This window comes from Salmo salar, chromosome 14 (genome assembly GCF_965601325.2).
Source record: "Salmo salar chromosome 14, fSalSal1, whole genome shotgun sequence".
NCBI classification, from domain to species: Eukaryota; Metazoa; Chordata; class Actinopteri; order Salmoniformes; family Salmonidae; genus Salmo; species Salmo salar.
Window position 1 is genome coordinate 37,304,802 of NC_138304.1, and position 22,568 is coordinate 37,327,369.

Here is a 22,568-nt window from a genome sequence, read left to right on the forward strand (position 1 = left end):
GAGTATGCGTTCCCCAACTGGGAAATGTACAATAAAACGCGCCAATAAGATTTCGCTAGCTCGTACTTGGCTTGGCCCACCTTCTTGCTTGTTCTGCCCACTATGGCTCATTTGTTCCCGTTTGAAACGACAGGCTGTGGTCTATCTTGGTTTACTTATAAAAAATATTTGGTGCCAGTGCTGCTCGGTTCAGTTGGAGGTTGCAACATGTTGAAAATAATAACGTGACTTGTAAAAAAAAAAAAAAAACGGTTAATGGTGAGGAATAATGTGTTTTGGATATCTAAGCATGTCTGGTGGTTAAAAGTCGTTAATTTTCCATATCAAATGTTACCGGCGTTCGGTACACAGCTAACTAGCTACCATACAAGGAAGTGCCATTACTGTCTAGTTAGCTACTGTAGCTAGTGTTGTGGTCGAAGCAAATAGAATAAACACAAACAACTGGTTACGATAGCCAGCTATCAATATGACATGGTCGAAGGGGATGTCCAAGTTCGGTGGTAACTATCCCTTGATCATGACTATCAATTCTATTACACATACAAGTAATTGGACGAAGGCGTATTCTGTGGGGAGTTTTGTTACGAGCCACGTCGCTTGTGGTACGGTTTTGGAAACATACGGACCTTATCCATCATATAGGCCACAAACAATTGACCAAAAACAAAAGGTGAAATTGATACACACATGTTATAGGGTTCCCACACAGACATTAGCATGTTACAGAGCTTGTTTACGGAAGCCAGAGTTGACTACCAGTGCTAATGAGCTATCTGCATCTCTGAACACTTGTGTGTAAATGGAAGTCAGACGGTACAAATATGTTGGCCCTGGAAAAATAGTTGGCTGTGTTTAAACGGTGTACTGCAGAGGAGGTTTGTGGCACCTTAATTGGGGAGGACGAGCTCGTGGTAATTGCTGGAGTGGAATAGTATCAAACACATGGTTTCCGTGTGTTTGATGCCTTTTCATTTGCTCTGTTCCAGCCATTTATTATGAGCCGTCCTACCCGCAGCAGTCTTCTGTGGTGTACAGTAAGTGTGTTTTGCATTTGTTATTTTTTTCCCCCCAGTGAAATGAAAGTAGAGGAATTTGTTTCTGATAATCGATTCATGTTTAGATGGAGCTTGTGGCTGTTTTGGCTTCCAGAGCCAATTTGCCCTTTAAACAGAACATGTAAGGTCCTTGGACTAAGGATTAATATTATGCTCAATTAGTCCAATATTGGGCTAGGTGATAACTAACATATCCTGATCCTGTAACTATTAGGCTAGCTAGTTGGACATGCCATCTCATCTGTTTATGTAAACATGACATGAGATATTTTTTTTACCATGTTTTTATTCTGTTTTTCCAAAGATGTCCTGGTTCTTCCATGTCAATCAAGGCTCAAACCAGCAGCCCCCTGTCATGATGCCCCCAGCTGCTGGTGCCCTGTCTAACAACACACACTATCCGACCATCAGTAGCAACACACTGGATACAGCTAACACTGCTGGGCAGGGTTGGCTCTGCACACAGTCCAGTTCCTCTTCACCCAGCCTGGCAGACTTTCCGTCAGTACCACAGGGTTTAGTGCCTCCCAGCTTGGAGAACCTATCTTGTACCTCTCTGAAGTCAGCGGCAGGCAGAGAGCCCCTACCACTCTCCTACGTAACTCTTCAGGAGCAGCGTTGTGTATTGAGCTGGTTCTTGAGCTGGAGCACTGCCCAGAGGGAACGGTTTCTGCAGGACCTGTTGGGGAAAGCTGTGCCAGGGAAAGTGTGTACCCTCCTCGAGTCGCTCAATACGCTACAGGTACAACCCATCCTGCTATCACAATTATTTAATGGTTTGTCCTACAGTTAGTTACCAGTTACTAGTAATGTAACAGTCATGTCGATCTCATTTGCACTGAAAGCTCGCCACCATCTGTTTCTGATTCTAGGTTAAGGACAGCCCACCAAATATCTTTGAGTGCCAACTGCGCCTCTGGACCCAATGGTTTGAGTCATGGAGTGAGGAGGAGAGGAACAATTTCCTGCACATTCTAGAAGAGAGGGACCCAATCTTTGTTGCCCACTTCTACAGAGGTGTAGCTGGGACAGCAGGCAGGGATTAAGGGATACAGGAGAAGAGGGTGTAGAATGGATAGGCAATGCGTGGGTGGAAGACAGATAGAAACAAGTTAGGTTGGAGTGGTACATAGGGAAGCATATGTGTGGAGACAGTGAAGAACGGGCCAGTGGTTAAGAGCATTGGGCCAGTAACTGACAGGTCGCTGGTTCGAATCCCCGAGCCAACTAGGTTAAAAATGTTGACGTGCCCTTGAGCAAGGCACTTAACCCTAATTGCTCCTGTAAGTCACTCTGGATAAGTGTGCTAAATGACTAAAATATATGTAAAATCATTTTGTCTGGCTAGGGCTGAGATGAATCTAGTAACATATGAGAAAGCCCTTATAGTATTGATACATTCTGTTGACCACATACTTGAGGGTATTACAGAAGACGGACTGAATAAGGTGAACATATTTATTTAATTCTCTATTACCAAACTAATGGATAGATGTGATATCCTTATGGATCAACCTTTTTTCCTCTTCTCTAAGTGTAGTTACACCATGGCTGTGTTCAGGTAAAATGGAGTGAGTGTAGACTAGAGGTAGATAAAGTGAGAGACCAGGTCCAATTCTGTTACCAGTGGGAATGCTTATACTTCTGTAATGATCTTGAACAGTTTTCTACAATGCCAGAAATAAAATGCCATTTCATAGATCAGTTGCAATATTTTATTTGTTGAATAATTGAAATTATGTCATCTTGAATCAATACCACAGAAATAATTAATTTTTTAAAGATTATTCTTTGTGAAGAAAAGCAATGTGATTTTATACTGAAATTCATTTGATGTCAAATGCATTCTCTACTGTATCCATGACACTGAACCAACACGAGTTAAGACAATCGGAGCATCCTCATCATTAGTCTCCAGACAGTTGTTGAAGAATGGATATAGGTTATCCGTGAATCTATTGCCTGTGAATGTATGGAGAAGAGACCTGGTATCTGCATTGTAGAAAGAGACCTCTCCCTTCTTGTAGTCTAATAGTATTCCAAACTTCTGGGGGAGCACATGCAGCTGAATATCAAGTGGCCGAGCTGCAAGGGCTTTGAGCACACCTTGTTTTGTCAAGATTATGGTCCAGTAGCCTTCTGCTGGTTTTAGTTTCAGCTGCCCCTTCCTATTAGCTGATCCTCTGGCAACTCCGATGTTGTAACATGTCTTCCCAGCCACTTCAACCTCCCAGTAATTTCTCCCCCTGTTAAACCCAGTCTTTCCAAGAGCAGCAAGAGACAAGTCATAACGCCCTGGATTGTTGGGGACATTCTGTCGCTGTTGTGCTACAGACATTTCTGTCTCATCCGCTGACAGAATGATTTTAGGATGGGCTGTGTCCGGGTCTAAGGCCACCTTAGCTGTGGGTAGAGAGGAATGGATATAGTAATGGTTTCTACTGCACAGAGCCAGACATTCATGCAATATCCATTCAATGTCAATTATCTTCCAGACTTACTGCTATGGACAATCGTTTCTGGATCTACCAGAAGATCTAAGAGAGGAGTGCAACCCAAACACATTGTATTAATTCACAATAAAAGCTTTGACATGTTTTTGTCTGATAAAGGTAAAAATACACATCTTACCTTGTAAATTCATCTTGAGTTTGTCATTCTCCTCTTGCAAACCTTTATAGAGTGAAAGAAGGGGAGAGACGGCAAACGAGACAACCCCTCAAAATGATTTACTGTGATGAAGGCTATTGTTGAACTCTTTTACATGTTCAGTATTTGGTTACATTATCACTGTCCTATTGATTGGTCAATGATAATATGAATATCTCACCCTTATTTCTCCCCTGTAGTCTGGCATTGTCATCCTTGCTGTCTCTCAGTTGCTGCTGCAGTCTATTGAAGGCTGCCTCCTTCTCTTGCAATTGCTGCTGCATTTTAAGCAAGTCCTCTTGGTTTTGATCATTTTGAAGCTGTACCTCTGGGTGATAAATGTTGTTCAGTACACCACATTCAGCAAATCATTCAAACTCCATACATCTCATCAAAGGACAATCTCACCTTTGCACCTGTGCTGGATTTCATCACATTCCATTTTGATTTCCTTCTGAAATTTCTCCAGCTCTAAAGAGATGAAAGAGAGAAGTTAAAATATTTTCCCCCAAAATGTCCCAAGATGACCAGAAAGGATTTCATGGACCTGTGTGTCACACCTCTGTTTTTGGAGTCTAGTCTTGCATTCAGCTTCTCCTTGGCCTTAAGTTGTTTCTGTATCTCTGGGTAGAAGGAAAGCTAAATTAATCATAATGACAAAAGAGAACGATTTCCCAAACCCATGTATTTTTTAACACTATTCAACGTGAGATGATTATACATCAGTGGAACATGGACAAACCAGAGATTTCTGATGCACTTTCATCTTTGCCTTTTGAAGCTTCAATCTGTATCGCATTCATTTGTTTCTGTAGTTCAATGATCTTCAGAACTGAAATAACAGATCAAAAAGGCACTGTTTAATCCAAAACTAACATCAAATCATGGTATTCAACCTTTCAGAAGATTATAAATGTTCAATGACTTCTAATGACTACTCTTGTCAACATACTCTGTTCTGCATTTTTGGCATCTACAGCCCTCAGTTGTGTAGTGTTTTCTTCAAGCTGCTTGCTCTTCTGCTTCAGTAGACTCTGTAGATCTGAGGAGGAAAGATATTTATTTACAGTGCATTCGGAAAGTACAGCCTTATTCTAAAATGGATTACATCATTTTTCCTTCTCATCAGTCTACACACAACACCCCATAATGACAAAGCAAAAACTGTTTTGAGAATTTTTGGAAATTCATAAAAAATAAAAGAAAAGACGAAATCACATTTACATAAGTATTCAGACCCTTTACTCAGTACTTTGTTGAAACACCTTTGGCAGCGATTACAGCCTCGAGTCTTTGTGGGTACGACGCTACAAGCTTGGCACACCTGTATTTGGGGAGTTTCTCCCATTCTTGTCTGCAGATCCTCTCACGTTCTATCAAGTTGGATGGGGAGTGTCGCTGCACAACTATTTTCAGGTCTCTCCAGAGATGTTCGATCGGGTTCAAGTCCGGGCTCTGGCTGGGCCACTCAAGGACATTCAGAGACTTGTCACAAAGCCACTCCTGCATTGTCTTGGCTGTGTGCTTAGGGTCGTTGTACTGTTGGAAGGTGAACCTTTGCCCCAGTCTGGAGGTCCTGAGCTCTCTGGACAGGATTTCATCAAGGATCTCTCTGTACTTTGATCCAATCATCTTTCCCTCAATCCTGACTAGTCTCCCAGTCCCTGCTGCTGAAAAACATCCCCACAGCATGATGCTGCCACCACCATGCTTCACCGTATGGATGGTATTGGCCAGATGATGAGCGGTGCCTGGTTTCCTCCAGACATGACACTTGGCATTCAGAGCAAGGCCTCATTGGTGGAGTGCTGCAGAGATGTTTTTCCTTCTGGAAGGGTCGCCCATCTCCACAAAGGCCCTTCTCCCCCGATTGCTCAGTTTGGCCGCTGATAGGCCAGCTCTTGGAAGAGTATTGGTGGTTACAAACTTCTTCCATTTAAGAATGATGGAGGCCACTGTGTTCTTGTGGACCTTCAATGCTGCAGAAATGTTTCGGTGCCCTTCCCCAGATCTGTGACTCGACCACAATCCTGTCTCTGGGACTCTACGGACAATTCCTTCGACCTCATGGCTTGGTTTCTGCTCTGACATGCACTGTCAACTGTGGGTCATTATATAGATAGGTGTGTGCCTTTCCAAATCATGTCCAATCAATTTAATTTACCACAGTTGGACTCCAATCAAGTTGTAGAAACATCAAGGATGATCAATGGAAACAGGATGCACCTGAGCTCAATTTCGAGTCTCACAGCAAAGGGTCTGAATACTTATGTCAATAAGGTATTTCAGTTTTACTTTTTTAATAGATTTGCTAAAAATTCTAAAAAACATTTTTCTCTTTGTCATTATGGGGTATTGTGTAGATTGATGAGGAGCATTTTTTATTTAATCCATTTTAGAATAAGGCTGTAACGTAACAAAATATGGAAAAAGTGAGGGGGTCTGAATACTTTCCGAATGCACTGTATCTTACCAATTATAATCTCCCCTGTGTTAAGATAGCGTCCACTTTAAACTACATTTTTCCCTTCACATCAACCCAACAAGACGTTCAATAGTATTTTAATTAAGCAAAATGTACCTTCCATCTTGTCAGCACTTGTCTGTTTGAGCTCTGATAATGTTCTTTCTAACTCTGTCAGTTTGTTACGAAGTCCCATGATCTCTGCAACTGAAAAATAAAAGCATGCCACTCTGGATGAAGCATTCAAAAACAGAAGTCACCCTCCAAAAAATGTAGAAATAATTGACTTGTAGATTATAGATAAACTCCTTGAAACATGCTTGACAACTTACTGAGTTGTGGAATTCTACTGTCAGTTTCTTTCAGCTCGTCTTTCTTTTCATTCAGCTGGTCTCTCGTCTCCTGTAGCTGATTCTCTAGCTCTGAGACATACACATTATTTCAAATGTTATCCTCTTTCCACCACAAAGTTTTCTATTATACGGTATGCCTACAAAAAAGCTCTTAATGGTAAATATAAGGATAATAAACTTTCCAGCACAATTGTAAGAGTACTGAGGATAAAGAAACATTACAATGGCACTCACCAGCAATCTTGGCCTCAGATGACTGATTGAACTCGAACTCTTGCCTCTGCAATCTTGTCACTTGATTTTGGAGTGCAATGATCTGAAGAACTAAATGAGCAGGGATATGCAGGATGTCACAACATTCAACATTTGAAGTAATGTAGAATATTCAAATCACGATTGCAGCCAACTCTGAAATGATAAGGCTTTTCACACTCACTCTGTTTACAGTTGCCATTGTTCTTCTCCTCGATTGTGGCAATCAACGCATCCAGTTCATTCTCAAGTGCTGTGGACAAGAATAATTGAAGAGCTTGAATGTTACAAGCATAATGGGATTTGAAAACTCCATGAATGTGCAAAATGCAGTGTATTGCCATCACACCATCCTATATTTCTACCAGTGAAGGACTATCCCTTTGAGGAAACATGATAACTATTGGTATTGGTCTAACGTGCTGAACACATAGAGACTCATATGTTCTTCAGAACGCCTGCTACTCACCAGCAATCTGGTCAAAGTTTGTCCCATTGCTAACTCCTTTTTGCAGGTTCAAGATCTCATTCTGTATTGCAATGATCCTTAGAACTGCAACAAACAAACAGCTTAACAATTTGAGGAATATGATATACAGATAAATACTGAGCAGGCTGGACCTAAACTGTAAATGCTGTCTGTTCAGCTGAAAACAGACTATATAAAGGAAAAGGCTAAAAACTACTAACCATTCTCTGGTTGAGGAGCGTTATCCTCCAGTTCCTGTGTTTTCTTTGCCAGTTCTTTGATCTTCTCATCCAGCAACTTTTGGAGCTCTGAAAGACGAGGAAACATCATGATGGGATCAATGCTAACATATGCAGACCTTTCAAAACAAACATGATTTGCTATGAATAATGAGCAGCAACAGGGATACTCACCATTGATCTTAGCTGCAGAAGTCACAGTTCTCTTCTTTAGATCGTCTACCTCATTAGTCAGGGTCCATACCTCAAGAACTGATAGAACACATTGAAATGAGCTGAGTAGTATTCTGAATCAGAAAAATAAACGAGACTACTCGCCTCATTCATCTGTGGGCGCTGATGTATATTCATCCGCTCACCGAGTTTGTCGTTGTATCCAGTTACATTGTCCAGTTTATTCATTGCAGAACCAAGCTTATCTTGCAGACCTGTGAGAGACCAATACAAATCAGCTGTTGACTAGGTTCTATTGAATAGGGTTCATATTATTTAGATCACTCAGTGTCATCAGCAAAAGGTAGAGAGAGGTGAAGCTCACTGTCATATCGGTCCTGGAGTCCAGAGCACTGTGCATCCTTATCGCCCAGCCTCTTCTCCAGGTCTGGTTTGAGAAAAAAATATTAGACTGATGAGATGTGTGCTTCTGTTTCTTTACCTGTAGTTATGATTCAAGCAGCTTTGCTCATCAAGCGTCTAGTTACACAAACTGGTGAACCAGACTAATATCAGAAGGACCTGATCTTGGCTTACCTTTGTTCTGGGCCTGACATCTGGCGCTCTCTTCCTCTCTGGCCTCTAGTTGTTCCTGAAGCGCTGTAATTGAAGTACTAATGTTAGCATATTGCTACATATACTCGGTACATCATGATGACTATACATAACAATTTCCCCAAACACACTTATTTTTAACACTATTCAGCATGTGAGATTTTAATGATCATACATAAGTGGAACATGAGACAAAATAGACAAACCAGAGATTTCTGATGCAATTTCATTTTTGCCTTTTGAAGCTTCAATCTGTATCTCATTCATTTGTTTCTGTAGTTCAATGATCTTCAGAACTGAAATAACAGATCAAAAAGGCACTGTTTAATCCAAAACTAACATCAAATCATGGTATTCAACCTTTCAGAAGATTATAAATGTTTAATGATTTCTAATGACTACTCTTGTCAACATACTCTGTTCTGCATTTTTGGCATCTACAGCCCTCAGTTGTGTAGTGTTTTCTTCAAGCTGCTTGCTCTTCTGCTTCAGTAGACTCTGTAGATCTGAGGAGGAAAGATATTTATTTACAGTGCATTCGGAGAGTACAGCCTTATTCTAAAATGGATTACATCATTTTTCCTTCTCATCAGTCTACACACAACACCCCATAATGACAAAGCAAAAACAGGTTTTGAGAATTTTTTGGAAATTCATAAAAAAGAAAAGAAAAGACGAAATCACACTTACATAAGTATTCAGACCCTGTACTTTGTTGAAACACCATTGGCAGCGATTACAGCCTCGAGTCTTTGTGGGTACGACGCTACAAGCTTGGCACAACTGTATTTGGGGAGTTTCTCCCATTCTTGTCTGCAGATCCTCTCAAGCTCTCTCAGGTTGGACGGGGAGCGTAGCTGCACAACTATTTTCAGGTCTCTCCAGAGATGTTCGATCGGGTTCAAGTCCGGGCTCTGACTGGGCCACTCAAGGACATTCAGAGACTTGTCACAAAGCCACTCCTGCATTGTCTTGGCTGTGTGCTTAGGGTCGTTGTACTGTTGGAAGGTGAACCTTTGCCCCAGTCTGGAGGTCCTGAGCTCTCTAGACAGGATTTCATCAAGGATCTCTCTGTACTTTGATCCAATCATCTTTCCCTCAATCCTGACTAGTCTCCCAGTCCCTGCCGCTGAAAAACATCCCCACAGCATGAAGCTGCCACCACCATGCTTCACCGTATGGATGGTATTGAGCAAGAGAGGAGCAGTACCTGGTTTCCTCCAGACATGACGCTTGGCATTCAGAACAAGAGTTCAATCTTGTTTTCATCAGACCAGAAAGTCTTGTTTTTCATGGTCTGAGAGTCCTGTCATGTGGGCTGTCATGTGCCTTTTACTGAGGAGTGGCTTCCGTCTGGCCACACTACCATAAAGGCCTCATTGGTGGAGTGCTGCAGAGATGGTTTTCCTTCTGGAAGGTTCGACCCATCTCCACAAAGGAACTCTGGAGCTCTGCCAGAGTGACCATCAGGTTCTTGGTCACCTCCCTGACCAAGGCCCTTCTCCCCCGATTGCTCAGTTTGGCCGGGCGGCCAGTTCTTGGAAGAGTCTTGGTGGTTCCAAACTTCTTCCATTTAAGAATGATGGAGGCCACTGTGTTCTTGTGGACCTTCAATGCTGCAGAAATGTTTCGGTACCCTTCCCCAGATCTGTGACTCGACCACAATCCTGTCTCTGGGATCTACGGACAATTCCTTCGACCTCATGGCTTGGTTTCTGCTCTGACATGCACTGTCAACTGTGGGTCATTATATAGATAGGTGTGTGCCTTTCCAAATCATGTCCAATCAATTTAATTTACCACAGTTGGACTCCAATCAAGTTGTAGAAACATCAAGGATGATCAATGGAAACAGGATGCACCTGAGCTCAATTTCGAGTCTCACAGCAAAGGGTCTGAATACTTATGTCAATAAGGTATTTCGGTTTTACATTATTAATAGATTTGTTAAAAATTCTAAAAAACATTTTTCTCTTTGTCATTATGGGGTATTGTGTAGATTGAGCAGTATTTTTTATTTTATCCATTTTAGAATAAGGCTGTAACGTAACAAAATATGGAAAAAGTGAGCGGGTCTGAATACTTTCCGAATGCACTGTATCTTACCAACTATAATCTCCCCTGTGTTAAGATAGCGTCCACTTTAAACTACATTTCTCGCTTCACATCAACCCAACAAGACATTCAATAGTAATTTAATTATGCAAAATGTACCTTCCATCTTGTCAGCACTTGTCTGTTTGAGCTCTGATAATGTTCTTTCTAACTCTGTCAGTTTGTTACGAAGTCCCATGATCTCTGCAACTGAAAAATAAAAGCATGCCACTCTGGATGAAGCATTCAAAAACAGAAGTCACCCTCCAAAAAATGTAGAAATAATTGACTTGTAGATTATAGATAAACTCCTTGAAACATGCTTGACAACTTACTGAGTTGTGGAATTCTACTGTCAGTTTCTTTCAGCTCGTCTTTCTTTTCATTCAGCTGGTCTCTCGTCTCCTGTAGCTGATTCTCTAGCTCTGAGACATACACATTATTTCAAATGTTATCCTCTTTCCACCACAAAGTTTTCTATTATACGGTATGCCTACAAAAAAGCTCTTAATGGTAAATATAAGGATAATAAACTTTCCAGCACAATTGTAAGAGTACTGAGGATAAAGAAACATTACAATGGCACTCACCAGCAATCTTGGCCTCAGATGACTGATTGAACTCTAACTCTTGCCTCTGCAATCTTGTCACTTGATTTTGGAGTGCAATGATCTGAAGAACTAAATGAGCAGGGATATGCAGGATGTCACAACATTCAACATTTGAAGTAATGTAGAATATTCAAATCACGATTGCAGCCAACTCTGAAATGATAAGGCTTTTCACACTCACTCTGTTTACAGTTGCCATTGTTCTTCTCCTCGATTGTGGCAATCAACGCATCCAGTTCATTCTCAAGTGCTGTGGACAAGAATAATTGAAGAGCTTGAATGTTACAAGCATAATGGGATTTGAAAACTCCATGAATGTGCAAAATGCAGTGTATTGCCATCACACCATCCTATATTTCTACCAGTGAAGGACTATCCCTTTGAGGAAACATGATAACTATTGGTATTGGTCTAACGTGCTGAACACATAGAGACTCCTATGTTCTTCAGAACGCCTGCTACTCACCAGCAATCTGGTCAAAGTTTGTCCCATTGCTAACTCCTTTTTGCAGGTTCAAGATCTCATTCTGTATTGCAATGATCCTTAGAACTGCAACAAACAAACAGCTTAACAATTTGAGGAATATGATATACAGATAAATACTGAGCAGGCTGGACCAAAACTGTAAAAGCTGTCTGTGCAGCTGAAAACAGACTATATAAAGGAAAAGGCTAAAAACTACTAACCATTCTCTGGTTGAGGAGCGTTATCCTCCAGTTCCTGTGTTTTCTTTGCCAGTTCTTTGATCTTCTCATCCAGCAACTTTTGGAGCTCTGAAAGACGAGGAAACATCATGATGGGATCAATGCTAACATATGCAGACCTTTCAAAACAAACATGATTTGCTATGAATAATGAGCAGCAACAGGGATACTCACCATTGATCTTAGCTGCAGAAGTCACAGTTCTCTTCTTTAGATCGTCTACCTCATTAGTCAGGGTCCATACCTCAAGAACTGATAGAACACATTGAAATGAGCTGAATAGTATTCTGAATCAGAAAAATAAACGAGACTACTCGCCTCATTCATCTGTGGGCGCTGATGTATATTCATCCGCTTACCGAGTTTGTCGTTGTATCCAGTTACATTGTCCAGTTTATTCATTGCAGAACCAAGCTTATCTTGCAGACCTGTGAGAGACCAATACAAATCAGCTGTTGACTAGGTTCTATTGAATAGGGTTCATATTATTTAGATCACTCAGTGTCATCAGCAAAAGGTAGAGAGAGGTGAAGCTCACTGTCATATCGGTCCTGGAGTCCAGAGCACTGTGCATCCTTATCGCCCAGCCTCTTCTCCAGGTCTGGTTTGAGAAAAAAATATTAGACTGATGAGATGTGTGCTTCTGTTTCTTTACCTGTAGTTATGATTCAAGCAGCTTTGCTCATCAAGCGTCTAGTTACACAAACTGGTGAACCAGACTAATATCAGAAGGACCTGATCTTGGCTTACCTTTGTTCTGGGCCTGACATCTGGCGCTCTCTTCCTCTCTGGCCTCTAGTTGTTCCTGAAGCGCTGTAATTGAAGTACTAATGTTAAAAAATTATTAGATATATAAAAGGTACATATTCAAAGAGTGTATGAGTCATATTTTAATAAGTTAATGATATGTTAAAAAAATCAATAAAATAATGATATATTTATTATGCTTGATGAAGTCGAAACACTCACCAGTAACATCAGCAGCATTTTCATTGAATTGCTGAGATGCAGCATTTTGTATGTCTCTGAGTTTCCTTTGTAGATGAAGAATTTGCATAACTTCGAGTACAAAATAAAGTAGTGAGTTACAGTATTTTAAAGTGGCACTAAATAAATAAACGTTATCATGGAATTTTTAGATAAGTCTTTGTTCTGTTGAGAACAAGGTAAAAAAGTACTTAAGCAGCATGTCCATTATATTCAAAATATGCAGTGGGCCATTTTTAAAACAGTCGTTGGCTATTTCAGGTTCCTATAGTAACTCACTCAGGTAAGAATTATTGCTGTCTTTCTTCTTCAGTCTTTTTATGTTCTCCTCAAGCTGCTTCTCGCTTTCCTTAAGCTGTGTTGTCAGCTCTGAGAGATGGAATTTAAAAGGTCATGTCCCAACCTGAGAAATCTGACTTTATCATAATTAATTCTACTTTGGGCTCTTTTCAATCTGTATCACTGAAGCATTCAGATTGCGCGCTAGAAATGTAAAGGTAATTTCTGATTGAGCCGACTTAAGCAGTATTTACCATGAATGCTGACACAAACATTGCCTTTAAATTTCAATCAAGTTGTAAAGCTGAATTTCCGCAATACGGATTGAATATATCCCTTTATTTATATACAGTACCAGTCAAAAGTTTGGACACACCTACTAATTCCAGGGTTTTTCTTTATTTTTAATATTTTCTACATTGTAAAACAATAGTGAAGACATCAAAACTATGAAATGACACATATGGAATCATGTAGTAACCAAAAAAGTGTTAACCTGTTTGGGATAGGGGGCAGTATTTTCACGGCTGGATAAAAAACGTACCCGATTTAATCTGGTTACTACTCCTGCCCAGTAACTAGAATATGCATATAATTAGATTTGGATAGAAAACATTCTAAAGTTTCTAAAACTGTTTGAATGGTATCTGTGAGTATAACAGAACTCATATGGCAGGCAGAAACCTGAGAAAAAATGCAACAAGGAAGTGTGAAAATCTGAGGTTTGTAGTTTTTCAAGTGATTGCCTATACAGTATACAGTGACTTAGGGTTCATTTTGCACTTCCTAAGGCTTCCACTAGATGTCAACAGTCTTTAGAACGTTGTTTCATGCCTCTACTGTGAATAGGGAGAGAATAAGAGCTCCTGGAAGTAGATGAGTGAGAAAATGACATGAGTTCAGTGGCACGCGCTCACATGAGAGTTAGCTGTGTTCCTTTTCTTTTTTGAAGACAAAGGTCTTGTCCGGTTGGAATATTATGGAAGATTTATGATAAAAACATCCTAAAGATTGATTCTATACATCGTTTGACATGTTTCTACGAACTGTAATATAACTTTTTGGACTTTTCGTCTGAACTTAATGCGCGAGCACAGCGCATTTGGAGTACTCGACCGAACGCGCGAACAAAAAGGAGGTATTTGGACATATATATCGACTTTATCGAAACAAATTAACATTTATTGGGGAACTGGGATTCCTGGGAGTGCATTCCGATGAAGATCATCAAAGGTAAGTGAAGATTTATAATATTATTTCTGAGTTTTGTTGACTCCACAAAATGGCGGGTTTGGTTTCGTGTCTGAACGCTGTACTCAGATTATTGCAAAGTGTGCTTTCGCTGTAAAGTTGTTTTGAAATCTGACACAGCGGTTGCATTAAGGAGAAGTGTATCTATAATTCTTTGAATAACAGTTTAATATTTTATCAACGTTTATGATGAGTATTTCTGTAAATTGATGTGCTCATTCACCGGAAGTTTTGGGAGACAAAACATTTCTGAACATTACACACCAATGTAAAATGTTTTTTTTGGATATAAATATGAACTTTATCGAGCAAAACATACATGTATTGTGTAACATGAAGTCCTATGAGTGCCATCTGATGAAGATCATCAAAGGTTAGTGATTAATTTTAGCTGTATTTCTGTTTTTTGTGACGCCTCTCCTTGCTTGGAAAATGGCTGTGTGGTTTTTCTTGTCTAGGTGCTGTCCTAACATAATCTAATGCTATGCTTTCGCCATAAAGCCTTTTTGAAATCGGACAATGTGGTTGGATTAACGAGAAGTTCATCTTTAAAATGGTGTAAAATAGTTTTATGTTTGAGAAATTTGAACTATGAGATTTTTGTTGTTTTGAATTTGGCGCCCTGCTATTTCACTGGCTGTTGGCAGTGTGTCCCGCCGGTGGGACGCTAGCGTCCCACATACCCCAGACAGGTTAACTGTGAAAATGGCAACCATTGGTCGAGTACCAAAGTTTGAGTCTACAAAAGAGGATTTGAATTCCTATTTAGAGCATTTTGAGTGTTGGCTGAAATCAAAGATGAAAAGAAAGCAGACGTATTTCTCAGTGTTTTGGGTACAACTGAGTATGGATTTCTGAAAGGTCTCATTGAACCAATAAAAGCAGTGGAGTTGACCTATGCAGAACTGACTGAAACTCTTTCAAGGCATTTCAAGCCTAAGCCAATTCTCATTGCAGAATGTTTCAGATTTTACCAACGTCACCAGAGTCAAGGGGAAACCGTGGCTGACTACATCCTTGCTTTGAAAAGGCTGGCAAGTACATGTGATAGAGATAATCATCAGCACAGTGGATGTCGATTCCAAAATGAAAAGTGCCACAATTGTGGAAAGGTTGGACATTTACAGAGTGTGTGTAAAGCTCCAAAACGCACAGCAAGAGCGCACAAGGTGTCAGATGCAGCACAAGAAGAGAAAGGTAAAACTGAAACAGTATTGGAACTGTTCACAGTGTACACAGCTCAACAACAAAAAGATGTAATCTATCTCAGCATGGAGTTAGCGGGAAAACCAGCAAAAATGTAGCTGGACACTGGAGCGTCTGTATCTCTTGTTCCAGAGAGACTCTACAAAGAAAAACTGAAAGAGTGCCCTCTTCAGCCAGCGTCCATCTGCCTTTCTTCATACACTGGTGACACTATTCCTGTGTTAGGGCAGATCCAAGTACCAGTCCGGTATGAGAGAAAGGAGTGGACGCTACCGCTTGTCATTGTTAAAGGAGAAAAATCAGCCTTGCTAGGCAGAAACTGGCTCCAAAAGATCAAGTTGAACTGGGGAGAAATCTTCAGTCTGAGAAATGACAAACCAGTGAGTCAGGCTACACTCACTAACATGCTGGAGAAGCACAAATAACTTTTCAAAGATGGCTAAGGCGAAATACAAGACTTCACAGCAAAAGTCAGAGTGCAAGAAGGAACCAAGCCTATCTTTCACAAACCACGTCCAATTCCCTATGCTCTGAAGGAAGAAGTAGAGATGGAACTGGACCACGTACAGAAGAATAACATCATCACAAAAGTAGAGGAGCGACTGGGCCGCTCCGATCGTTGTAGTCCCAAAGACCGTCAGAATGTGCGGAGACTACAAGGTCACAGTAAATCGCTGCATACTAACAGAGGAATATCCACTACCAAACGCTGTAGATCTGTTTGCCACTCTAGCTCGTGGGAAGGTTTTCAGTAAGCTGGACCTGTCATTCGATTATCAGCAACTGAAGCTGGATCCGGAGATAGAACAGTATCTGACCATCAATACACACAAGGGGCTATTCAGATTCAATCACTTGGCCTATGGAATCTCAACAGCTCCAGCAATATTCCAACACACAATAGATCAGATCTTGGTCCCCACAATGCGAAGAAGCATTCAAGACTTGCAAACAGCGTCTGCTAAAGAGCAAGTCGCTTGCCCAATACGACACAGAGATGAAGCTGAGACTTGCGTCTGATGCATCTCCATATGGAGTAGGAGCCATCATCTCACATGTTCTACCGTCAGGTGAAGAACACCCTATTGCATTTGCATCACCAAGTGAGAAAAATTATGCTCAAATTGAGAAGGAAGCCCTGAGCATAATATTCGGAGTGAAGATGTTTCACAAATACCTCTACGGAAGAAAGTTCCAACTACCTACAGATCTGTCACGACTCCTACCGAAGGTGGCTCCCCCTCCTGCTCGGGTGGCGCTCGGCGGTCGTCATCACCGGCCTACTAGCTGCCACTGATTCCCTTTTTGTTTTCCCCCTTTTCGTTATTAGGTGCACCTGTTCTGAGTTGGGCTGATTAGCAGGCTTTGTTAGCCAGTAGGCCTGCCTGCTCTTTGTGCGGGATTATTTCATTGTATGCGGTGCGTGGTGACACGCTGTTTGTTGTACATTTTCAGTGGTGCGTGTGTTTTGCACAAGCTGTGTTTTTTTCCCTTTTGTTTGGGGCACTTTGTTTTGTAGTGCGCTCTGTGCGCTGTTTGGGTTGGCTTGTAGTTTAGTCATTGTGCCTATTAAAGCCAATACCCTGAATCGCTGTTTTCCTGCACTTGATTCCTCGTCAGCAAACACCCACGCCTTACAAGATCACAAGCCTCCTTGGACCAAAATCAGCCATACCAACCCTTGCTGCACTTCGAATGCAACATTGGGCTCTGTTTGTCTTGTGTAGTTTCTTAATCATTGTACCTAAACTGTATGTGTAAACATGTATTCGCAGGGCCCAGCTGTAAAATATACCTTGGTCTCAGTCTGTGTTCCTTGTTGAAATAAAGGTATAATATTGCTAGCCTACAACTATGAGATCGAGTACAGATGATCCAGTGATCACGCAAATGCAGATGCACTATCAAGACTACCATGCAATAGTGACTCCGACAGTGAAGAATGATAGAGCAGTCTTCCAGATCTCTCTTATCGACGAACTGCCCATATCTGCTTTAGACATAGCAGAGGAAATGAGGAAAGACCCAGTGCTTAGGCATTAGGCAGTTGGCCAACCTTCGTAAATGACGATAACCTTCGTCCATTCATCGACAAGAAAGACCAGTTGTCTACTGATCAAGGATGTGTTCTGTGGGGATCAAGGGTGGTGGTAACTCACAAATTCCAGAGGAGACTGCTATCTGACCTGCATGAGGGACTTCCAGGGATCACTCGAATGAAAGCACTCGCCTGCAGTTATCTGTGGTGGCCTGGACTGGATCAGGACATTCAGCAGCATGTAGGCCACTGCTCACCTTGTGAAGCTGTTTGAAACAAGCCTGCTGCTGCACCTCTTCATCCATGGTCCTGGGCTGCTACACCATGGGAATGCATCCATGTGGATTACGCCAATGTTGACAAACAACATTTCCTTGCTGTGGTCGATGTCCATTCCAAGTGGATGGAAGTGTTCCCTACTCAATTGACCACAGCTGAGAAGAGTATCAATCTTCTCAGACACCTGTTCGCATCCTTTGGACTAGTCAAGGAGCTCGTATCGGACAATGGCCATCCTTTCACGTCAAACGATTTTGAAATGTTTCTCAAGAACAACGGAGTAAGGCACATCCTGTCACCACCTTACCATCCGGCATCAAATGGAGCAGCGGAGAGAGCCGTGCAAACCTTTAAGAAGGCCTGGACTAGACTCAAGGTTCAGTCTGTGCCCACCCAGCAAAGGCTTCCCCGTTTCCTGTTTACTTACCGTAACACACCACACACAGTAACGGAACATACACCAGCTGACCTGTTTCTGAAATGCCAAACACGTACCCACCTGACATTGATGAAACCAGACTTGTCAAGCACTGTGGCAAAGCACCAGCTACAGCAGAAGAAAGCTCATAACAGACACTCAAAGACTGTCAGAGAATTCAAAGAGGGAGAGAGAGTGATGGTACATGATTTCAGACACCCCAAGCACCTGTGGAACTCAGGTGTGATCTTGCAACGCAGAGGACCTTTGACTTACCAAGTTGGTCATCGCCATGTCAACGTTCATGTGGATCATCTGCTGTGGTCCAACACCCCAGCAGAGACATGCCAAGAAAACAAGAACAATAACGACCCCCAGGACTATTCTCCTGAATAGTGGACGTACGGAAGAGACAGAGCCTGATCTTCCACCAGAACCTGGCCCACCATCGGAAGCCCAGTAGGAGCGGAGATATCCTATTTGACAGCAAAGGGCACCTCAAAAGCTTGACCTGTGAGTTGAGCTGTTTCAGGAGGTAACAGACAGTAAAACAAAGAAACACTTTAATATGTCCTAGATAAAAGGAAAGAAAAAGGACATTACCTGGGTTAGTTATTAGGACACAAACTCCATCTTCAGGGCAGAATAATCCCCTGGATTTGTCCTGGGCTCTGAAAGACTGCTTCAACCCAGTAGTTGAAAAATGTTTAAGAATGCATTGTTCAGATATTGCATTAGTAGTTCCCTAACGTATTTACCTTGTTCTCTGGGAGTTAATCACTATGGGGGAGGAGTGTCGTATCTGTGATCTATATCTGTTTGTATTAGTTACTATGCTGTTACTAAGCAGTAATGTATTACGGCAGTGTTATATTACTACACCTAATAGGAAATGCACATGTGCACTATTGGACCGGGGCTGTAGAGCACGAGAGGATTTGACTAAACAAAACAAACTGTACTCCCGTCTCCTGCCTGGTCATTTCTCTACAACACAAATATTACAGTGACAAGGTAGAGGTGGTATACAGAAGATAGCCCTATTTGGTAAAAGACCAAGTCCATATTATGGCAAGAACCGCTCAAATAAGCAAAGAGAAAGGACAGCCCATTATTACTTTAAGACATGAAGGTCAGTCGATCCAGAAAATGTCAAGAACTTTGAAAGTTCCTTCAAGTGCAGTTGCAAAAACCATCAAGGGCTATGATGAAACTCGCTCTCATGAGGACCGCCACAGAGAAGGAAGACCCAGAGTTAAGTTCATTAGAGTTACCAGTCTCAGAAATTGAAGCCCAAATAAATGCTTCACAGAGTTCAAGTAACAGACATCTAAACATCAACTGTTCTGAGGAGTGAATCAGGCCTTAATTGGCGATTTTCTGCAAAGAAACCACTACTAAAGGACACCAATCAGAAGAAGAGACTTGCTTGGGCCAAGAAACACGAGCAGTGGAAATCTGTCCTTTGGTCTGACGAGTCCAAATTCAAGATTTTTGGTTCCAACCGGTGTCTTTGTGAAACGCAGAGTAAGTGAACTGATGATCTCTGCATGTGTGGTTCCCACCGAGAAGCATGGAGGAGGAGGTCTGATGGTGTGGGGGTGCTTTGCTGGTGACACTGTCTGTGATTTATTTAGAATTCAAGGCACACTTAACCAGCATGGCTACCACAGCATTCTGCAGCGATACGCCATGCTATCTGGTTTGCTCTTAGTGGGACTATAATTTGTTTTCCAACAGGACAATGACCCAACACACCTCCAGGCTGTATAAGGGCTATTAGACCAAGAAGGAGAGTGATCACTGCTGCATCAGATGCACTGGCTCCCACAATCACCCAACCTCAACTCAATTGAGATGGTATGGGATGAGTTGCATCGCAGAGTGAAGGAAAAGCAGCCAACAAATGCTCAGCATATGTGGGAACTCCTTCAAGACTGTTGGAAAAGCATTCCAGGTGAAGCTGGGTGAGAAAATGTCCATTGTGGGCAAAGCTGTCATCAAGGCAAAGGGTGGCTATCTTGAAGAATCTCAAATATAAAATATATTTTGATTTGTTTAATACTTTTTTGATTACTACATGATTCCATATGTGCTATTTCATAGTTTTGATGTATTCACTATTATTCTACAATGTAGAAAATAGTAAAAATAAAGAAAAACCCTGGAATGAGTAGGTGTGTCCAAACTTTAGACTGGTACTGTATATGACACAGTTTTATTGATATTACCAATGATCTTGGCTTCAGGATTTTCTTCTTTTAGCTCTGCTATTCTCTTTTCTATTTCACTTATTTGATTCTCAAGGTTTGACATTTTTGGACCTGAAATGAAAAATGAGATATCATTTAACTCTGTGTAACTGTCAGACATTACAAATAAAAAATGTTTGTCTCCTGAAGGAAACTGTGTCAGTGGGATGGATCCACTTAGTCTGTTCATCACCCATTCCACTCTGCTCAACCAGCTTGGCCAACTGCTTCTTCTTATCCTCCAATTGCTTCTCCAGCCCTACCAGAGATATGAAAAAGAAAAGGACCACCTGAAAAACTAAGACTTTTACGTAAAAGAGAAGTAAGTTGAATCACATTAAAATAGTGAATAGAGACGACACTTACGAACTATCTGGGCTGCGGTTGACAGACTGAGAGCTGACAGCATTCTCTGTAGGTTGACCACCTCACTCTGTAATGTGGTTATCGTCAGAACTAAAAAGTAGAGGGAGAAGAAGATGAAAGACAGACAGTCAATAAAGTTGTTGAGCTCCCGTAATTTAATCTTGCCATCACACCCACTGGGCACACCATGTCATTTCAACATGGAGAATTGGGTAATATTTGGTAGATACGTTGATCAATGAGATTCCAACCTATTTCACCCATTCAAAAAGACTGCCAAAAGTGTGTTGAATTACCAATGTGTTATCACTATGCTTTCAACCATCTTAAAGCACAACCAAATTCCAAAAGAAAATTGATGTCAGATTTTTGGTGTAGATGTCACCTGAATGTGTTATCACTGCGCTTTCAACCATTTAAAAGCACAACAAAGTTCAAATGGGAATACAATGTCAGATATTTTGTTTATAACAACTTACTGTGTTATCACTGTGGTTAATCTAGCAGCACAAACCAATAACCTGTTTTGTAGTTAATATTACATTAATGTACACAGTGCAAATGATCAATGCCGTTTCAGATTCTGTACAGATTATTATAGCAATTGTGAAGATTTCCACAGACCTGTGACCCTAAACATGCAAGCTTTTTATGATTACATAAGAAGACATTTATTGTTATAGTAACCTCAAAATGTGGCCATGGATGTCTTACTCATTTTAAGGTTGAATAAATACATACAGTACATCAGTTTTAGCTCATTTATTGTCTTACAAAAGTAGTATTGAATTGTGTTTGGTTGACAACACAACCAAATATCAACATTTAAAGGAGATGTATCTACTGCTTGGATAGTTAGATCTGAGCCCCTGTCTGAATCTTATTATTTTATTTTTTATACTTTTATTTTTGGTTGAGATGGAGATGTGAATCCAACATACCCAAGAATAGTAAAGCCCCCTTTACTGGCTCAAATAGCCGACCAATCAGCCTGTTACCAACCCTTAGTAAACTTCTGGAAAAAATTGTGTTTGACCAGATACAATGCTATTTCACAGTAAAAATAAAAATGGACACTTACACAAATGACTGATGATTGGTTGAGAGAAATTTATGATAAAATGATTGTGGGGGCTGTCTTGTTAGACTTCAGTGCAGCTTTTTACATTATCGATCATAGTCTGCTAATGTGGAAATTGAGTAAATTGAGGTGACTAAACTGATTGGAGTAACCCTGGATTGTAAACTGTCATGGTCAAAACATATTGATACAACAGTAGCTAAGATGGGGAGAAGTCTGTCCATAATAAAGCGCAGCTCTGCCTTGACAACACTATCAACAAGGCAGGTCCTACATGTCCTACAGGCCCTAGTTATTCATTCCTTTTCAATTTTAGTAGGCACGCTTATCCAGAGCAACTTTTTTATTTATTATATATTTTTTACTTTTTAGTGATATCCAATTGGTAGTTACAGTCTTGTCCCATCGCTGCAAATCCCATACGGACTCAGTAGAGGCGAAGGTTGAGAGCCATGCGTCTTCTGAAACACGACCCCGCCAAGCCGCACAGCTTCTTGACAGACTGTTCACTTAACCCGGAAGCCAGCTGCACCAATGTGTCGGAGGAAACACCGTACAGCTTGCGACCAAAGTCAGCGTGCATGCGCCCGGCCCACCACAAGGAGCACTAGAGCGCAATGGGACAAGGACATCCTGGCCGGCCAAACCGTCCCCTAACCTGGACCAACTGTGCATGGGTGACATGGGTCTCCCGATCATGGCCGGCTGCGAAACACAGCCTGCGATGCAGTTCCTGAGACCGCTGCACC

At 41.3% G+C, this 22,568-nt stretch overlaps 2 protein-coding genes across 3 annotated transcripts in view; one reads left to right on the forward strand and one right to left on the reverse strand.

The window, feature by feature from the left end:
- The first annotated feature begins 124 nt into the window (after nucleotides 1-124).
- Nucleotides 125-2,759, forward strand: c14h14orf119 (chromosome 14 C14orf119 homolog). Of its 2 annotated transcripts, none has more exon segments than NM_001146476.1 (3): nucleotides 125-258; nucleotides 1,363-1,800; nucleotides 1,931-2,756. In NM_001146476.1, coding segments are annotated over 3 exon segments (615 nt in total). In that variant the 5' UTR covers nucleotides 125-255; the 3' UTR covers nucleotides 2,105-2,756.
- LOC106569441 (uncharacterized) overlaps nucleotides 2,760-22,568 on the reverse strand; it is a 28,007-nt gene continuing 8,198 nt past the window's right edge. Inside the window, exons 24-58 of the mRNA XM_045694272.2 lie at nucleotides 20,739-20,828; nucleotides 20,566-20,631; nucleotides 20,352-20,444; nucleotides 12,929-13,018; nucleotides 12,632-12,721; nucleotides 12,413-12,475; nucleotides 12,201-12,263; nucleotides 12,022-12,090; nucleotides 11,837-11,914; nucleotides 11,645-11,731; nucleotides 11,424-11,507; nucleotides 11,139-11,207; nucleotides 10,937-11,026; nucleotides 10,682-10,771; nucleotides 10,467-10,556; nucleotides 8,669-8,758; nucleotides 8,459-8,548; nucleotides 8,235-8,297; nucleotides 8,023-8,085; nucleotides 7,844-7,912; nucleotides 7,659-7,736; nucleotides 7,467-7,553; nucleotides 7,246-7,329; nucleotides 6,961-7,029; nucleotides 6,759-6,848; nucleotides 6,504-6,593; nucleotides 6,289-6,378; nucleotides 4,660-4,749; nucleotides 4,450-4,539; nucleotides 4,268-4,330; nucleotides 4,116-4,178; nucleotides 3,889-4,035; nucleotides 3,690-3,731; nucleotides 3,560-3,595; nucleotides 2,760-3,461 (exon numbers count right to left, since the gene is read on the reverse strand). Coding sequence (XP_045550228.2) covers nucleotides 2,908-3,461; nucleotides 3,560-3,595; nucleotides 3,690-3,731; nucleotides 3,889-4,035; nucleotides 4,116-4,178; nucleotides 4,268-4,330; nucleotides 4,450-4,539; nucleotides 4,660-4,749; nucleotides 6,289-6,378; nucleotides 6,504-6,593; nucleotides 6,759-6,848; nucleotides 6,961-7,029; nucleotides 7,246-7,329; nucleotides 7,467-7,553; nucleotides 7,659-7,736; nucleotides 7,844-7,912; nucleotides 8,023-8,085; nucleotides 8,235-8,297; nucleotides 8,459-8,548; nucleotides 8,669-8,758; nucleotides 10,467-10,556; nucleotides 10,682-10,771; nucleotides 10,937-11,026; nucleotides 11,139-11,207; nucleotides 11,424-11,507; nucleotides 11,645-11,731; nucleotides 11,837-11,914; nucleotides 12,022-12,090; nucleotides 12,201-12,263; nucleotides 12,413-12,475; nucleotides 12,632-12,721; nucleotides 12,929-13,018; nucleotides 20,352-20,444; nucleotides 20,566-20,631; nucleotides 20,739-20,828 — 3,260 coding nt within the window. The 3' untranslated portion in view covers nucleotides 2,760-2,907. The remainder of the gene's footprint in view (nucleotides 3,462-3,559; nucleotides 3,596-3,689; nucleotides 3,732-3,888; nucleotides 4,036-4,115; nucleotides 4,179-4,267; nucleotides 4,331-4,449; nucleotides 4,540-4,659; nucleotides 4,750-6,288; nucleotides 6,379-6,503; nucleotides 6,594-6,758; nucleotides 6,849-6,960; nucleotides 7,030-7,245; nucleotides 7,330-7,466; nucleotides 7,554-7,658; nucleotides 7,737-7,843; nucleotides 7,913-8,022; nucleotides 8,086-8,234; nucleotides 8,298-8,458; nucleotides 8,549-8,668; nucleotides 8,759-10,466; nucleotides 10,557-10,681; nucleotides 10,772-10,936; nucleotides 11,027-11,138; nucleotides 11,208-11,423; nucleotides 11,508-11,644; nucleotides 11,732-11,836; nucleotides 11,915-12,021; nucleotides 12,091-12,200; nucleotides 12,264-12,412; nucleotides 12,476-12,631; nucleotides 12,722-12,928; nucleotides 13,019-20,351; nucleotides 20,445-20,565; nucleotides 20,632-20,738; nucleotides 20,829-22,568) is intronic.

Excerpts from the sequence above, each read along its gene's own strand:
- c14h14orf119 (XM_014140772.3), top strand. The coding sequence starts at position 470 with ATGACATGGTCGAAGGGGATGTCCAAGTTCGGTGGTAACTATCCCTTG. Across the intron at positions 674-1,362 it reads CAATTGACCAAAAACAAAAG|ATGTCCTGGTTCTTCCATGT; the intron begins GTGAAATTGATA and ends GTTTTTCCAAAG. Across the intron at positions 1,801-1,930 it reads AGTCGCTCAATACGCTACAG|GTTAAGGACAGCCCACCAAA; the intron begins GTACAACCCATC and ends TTCTGATTCTAG.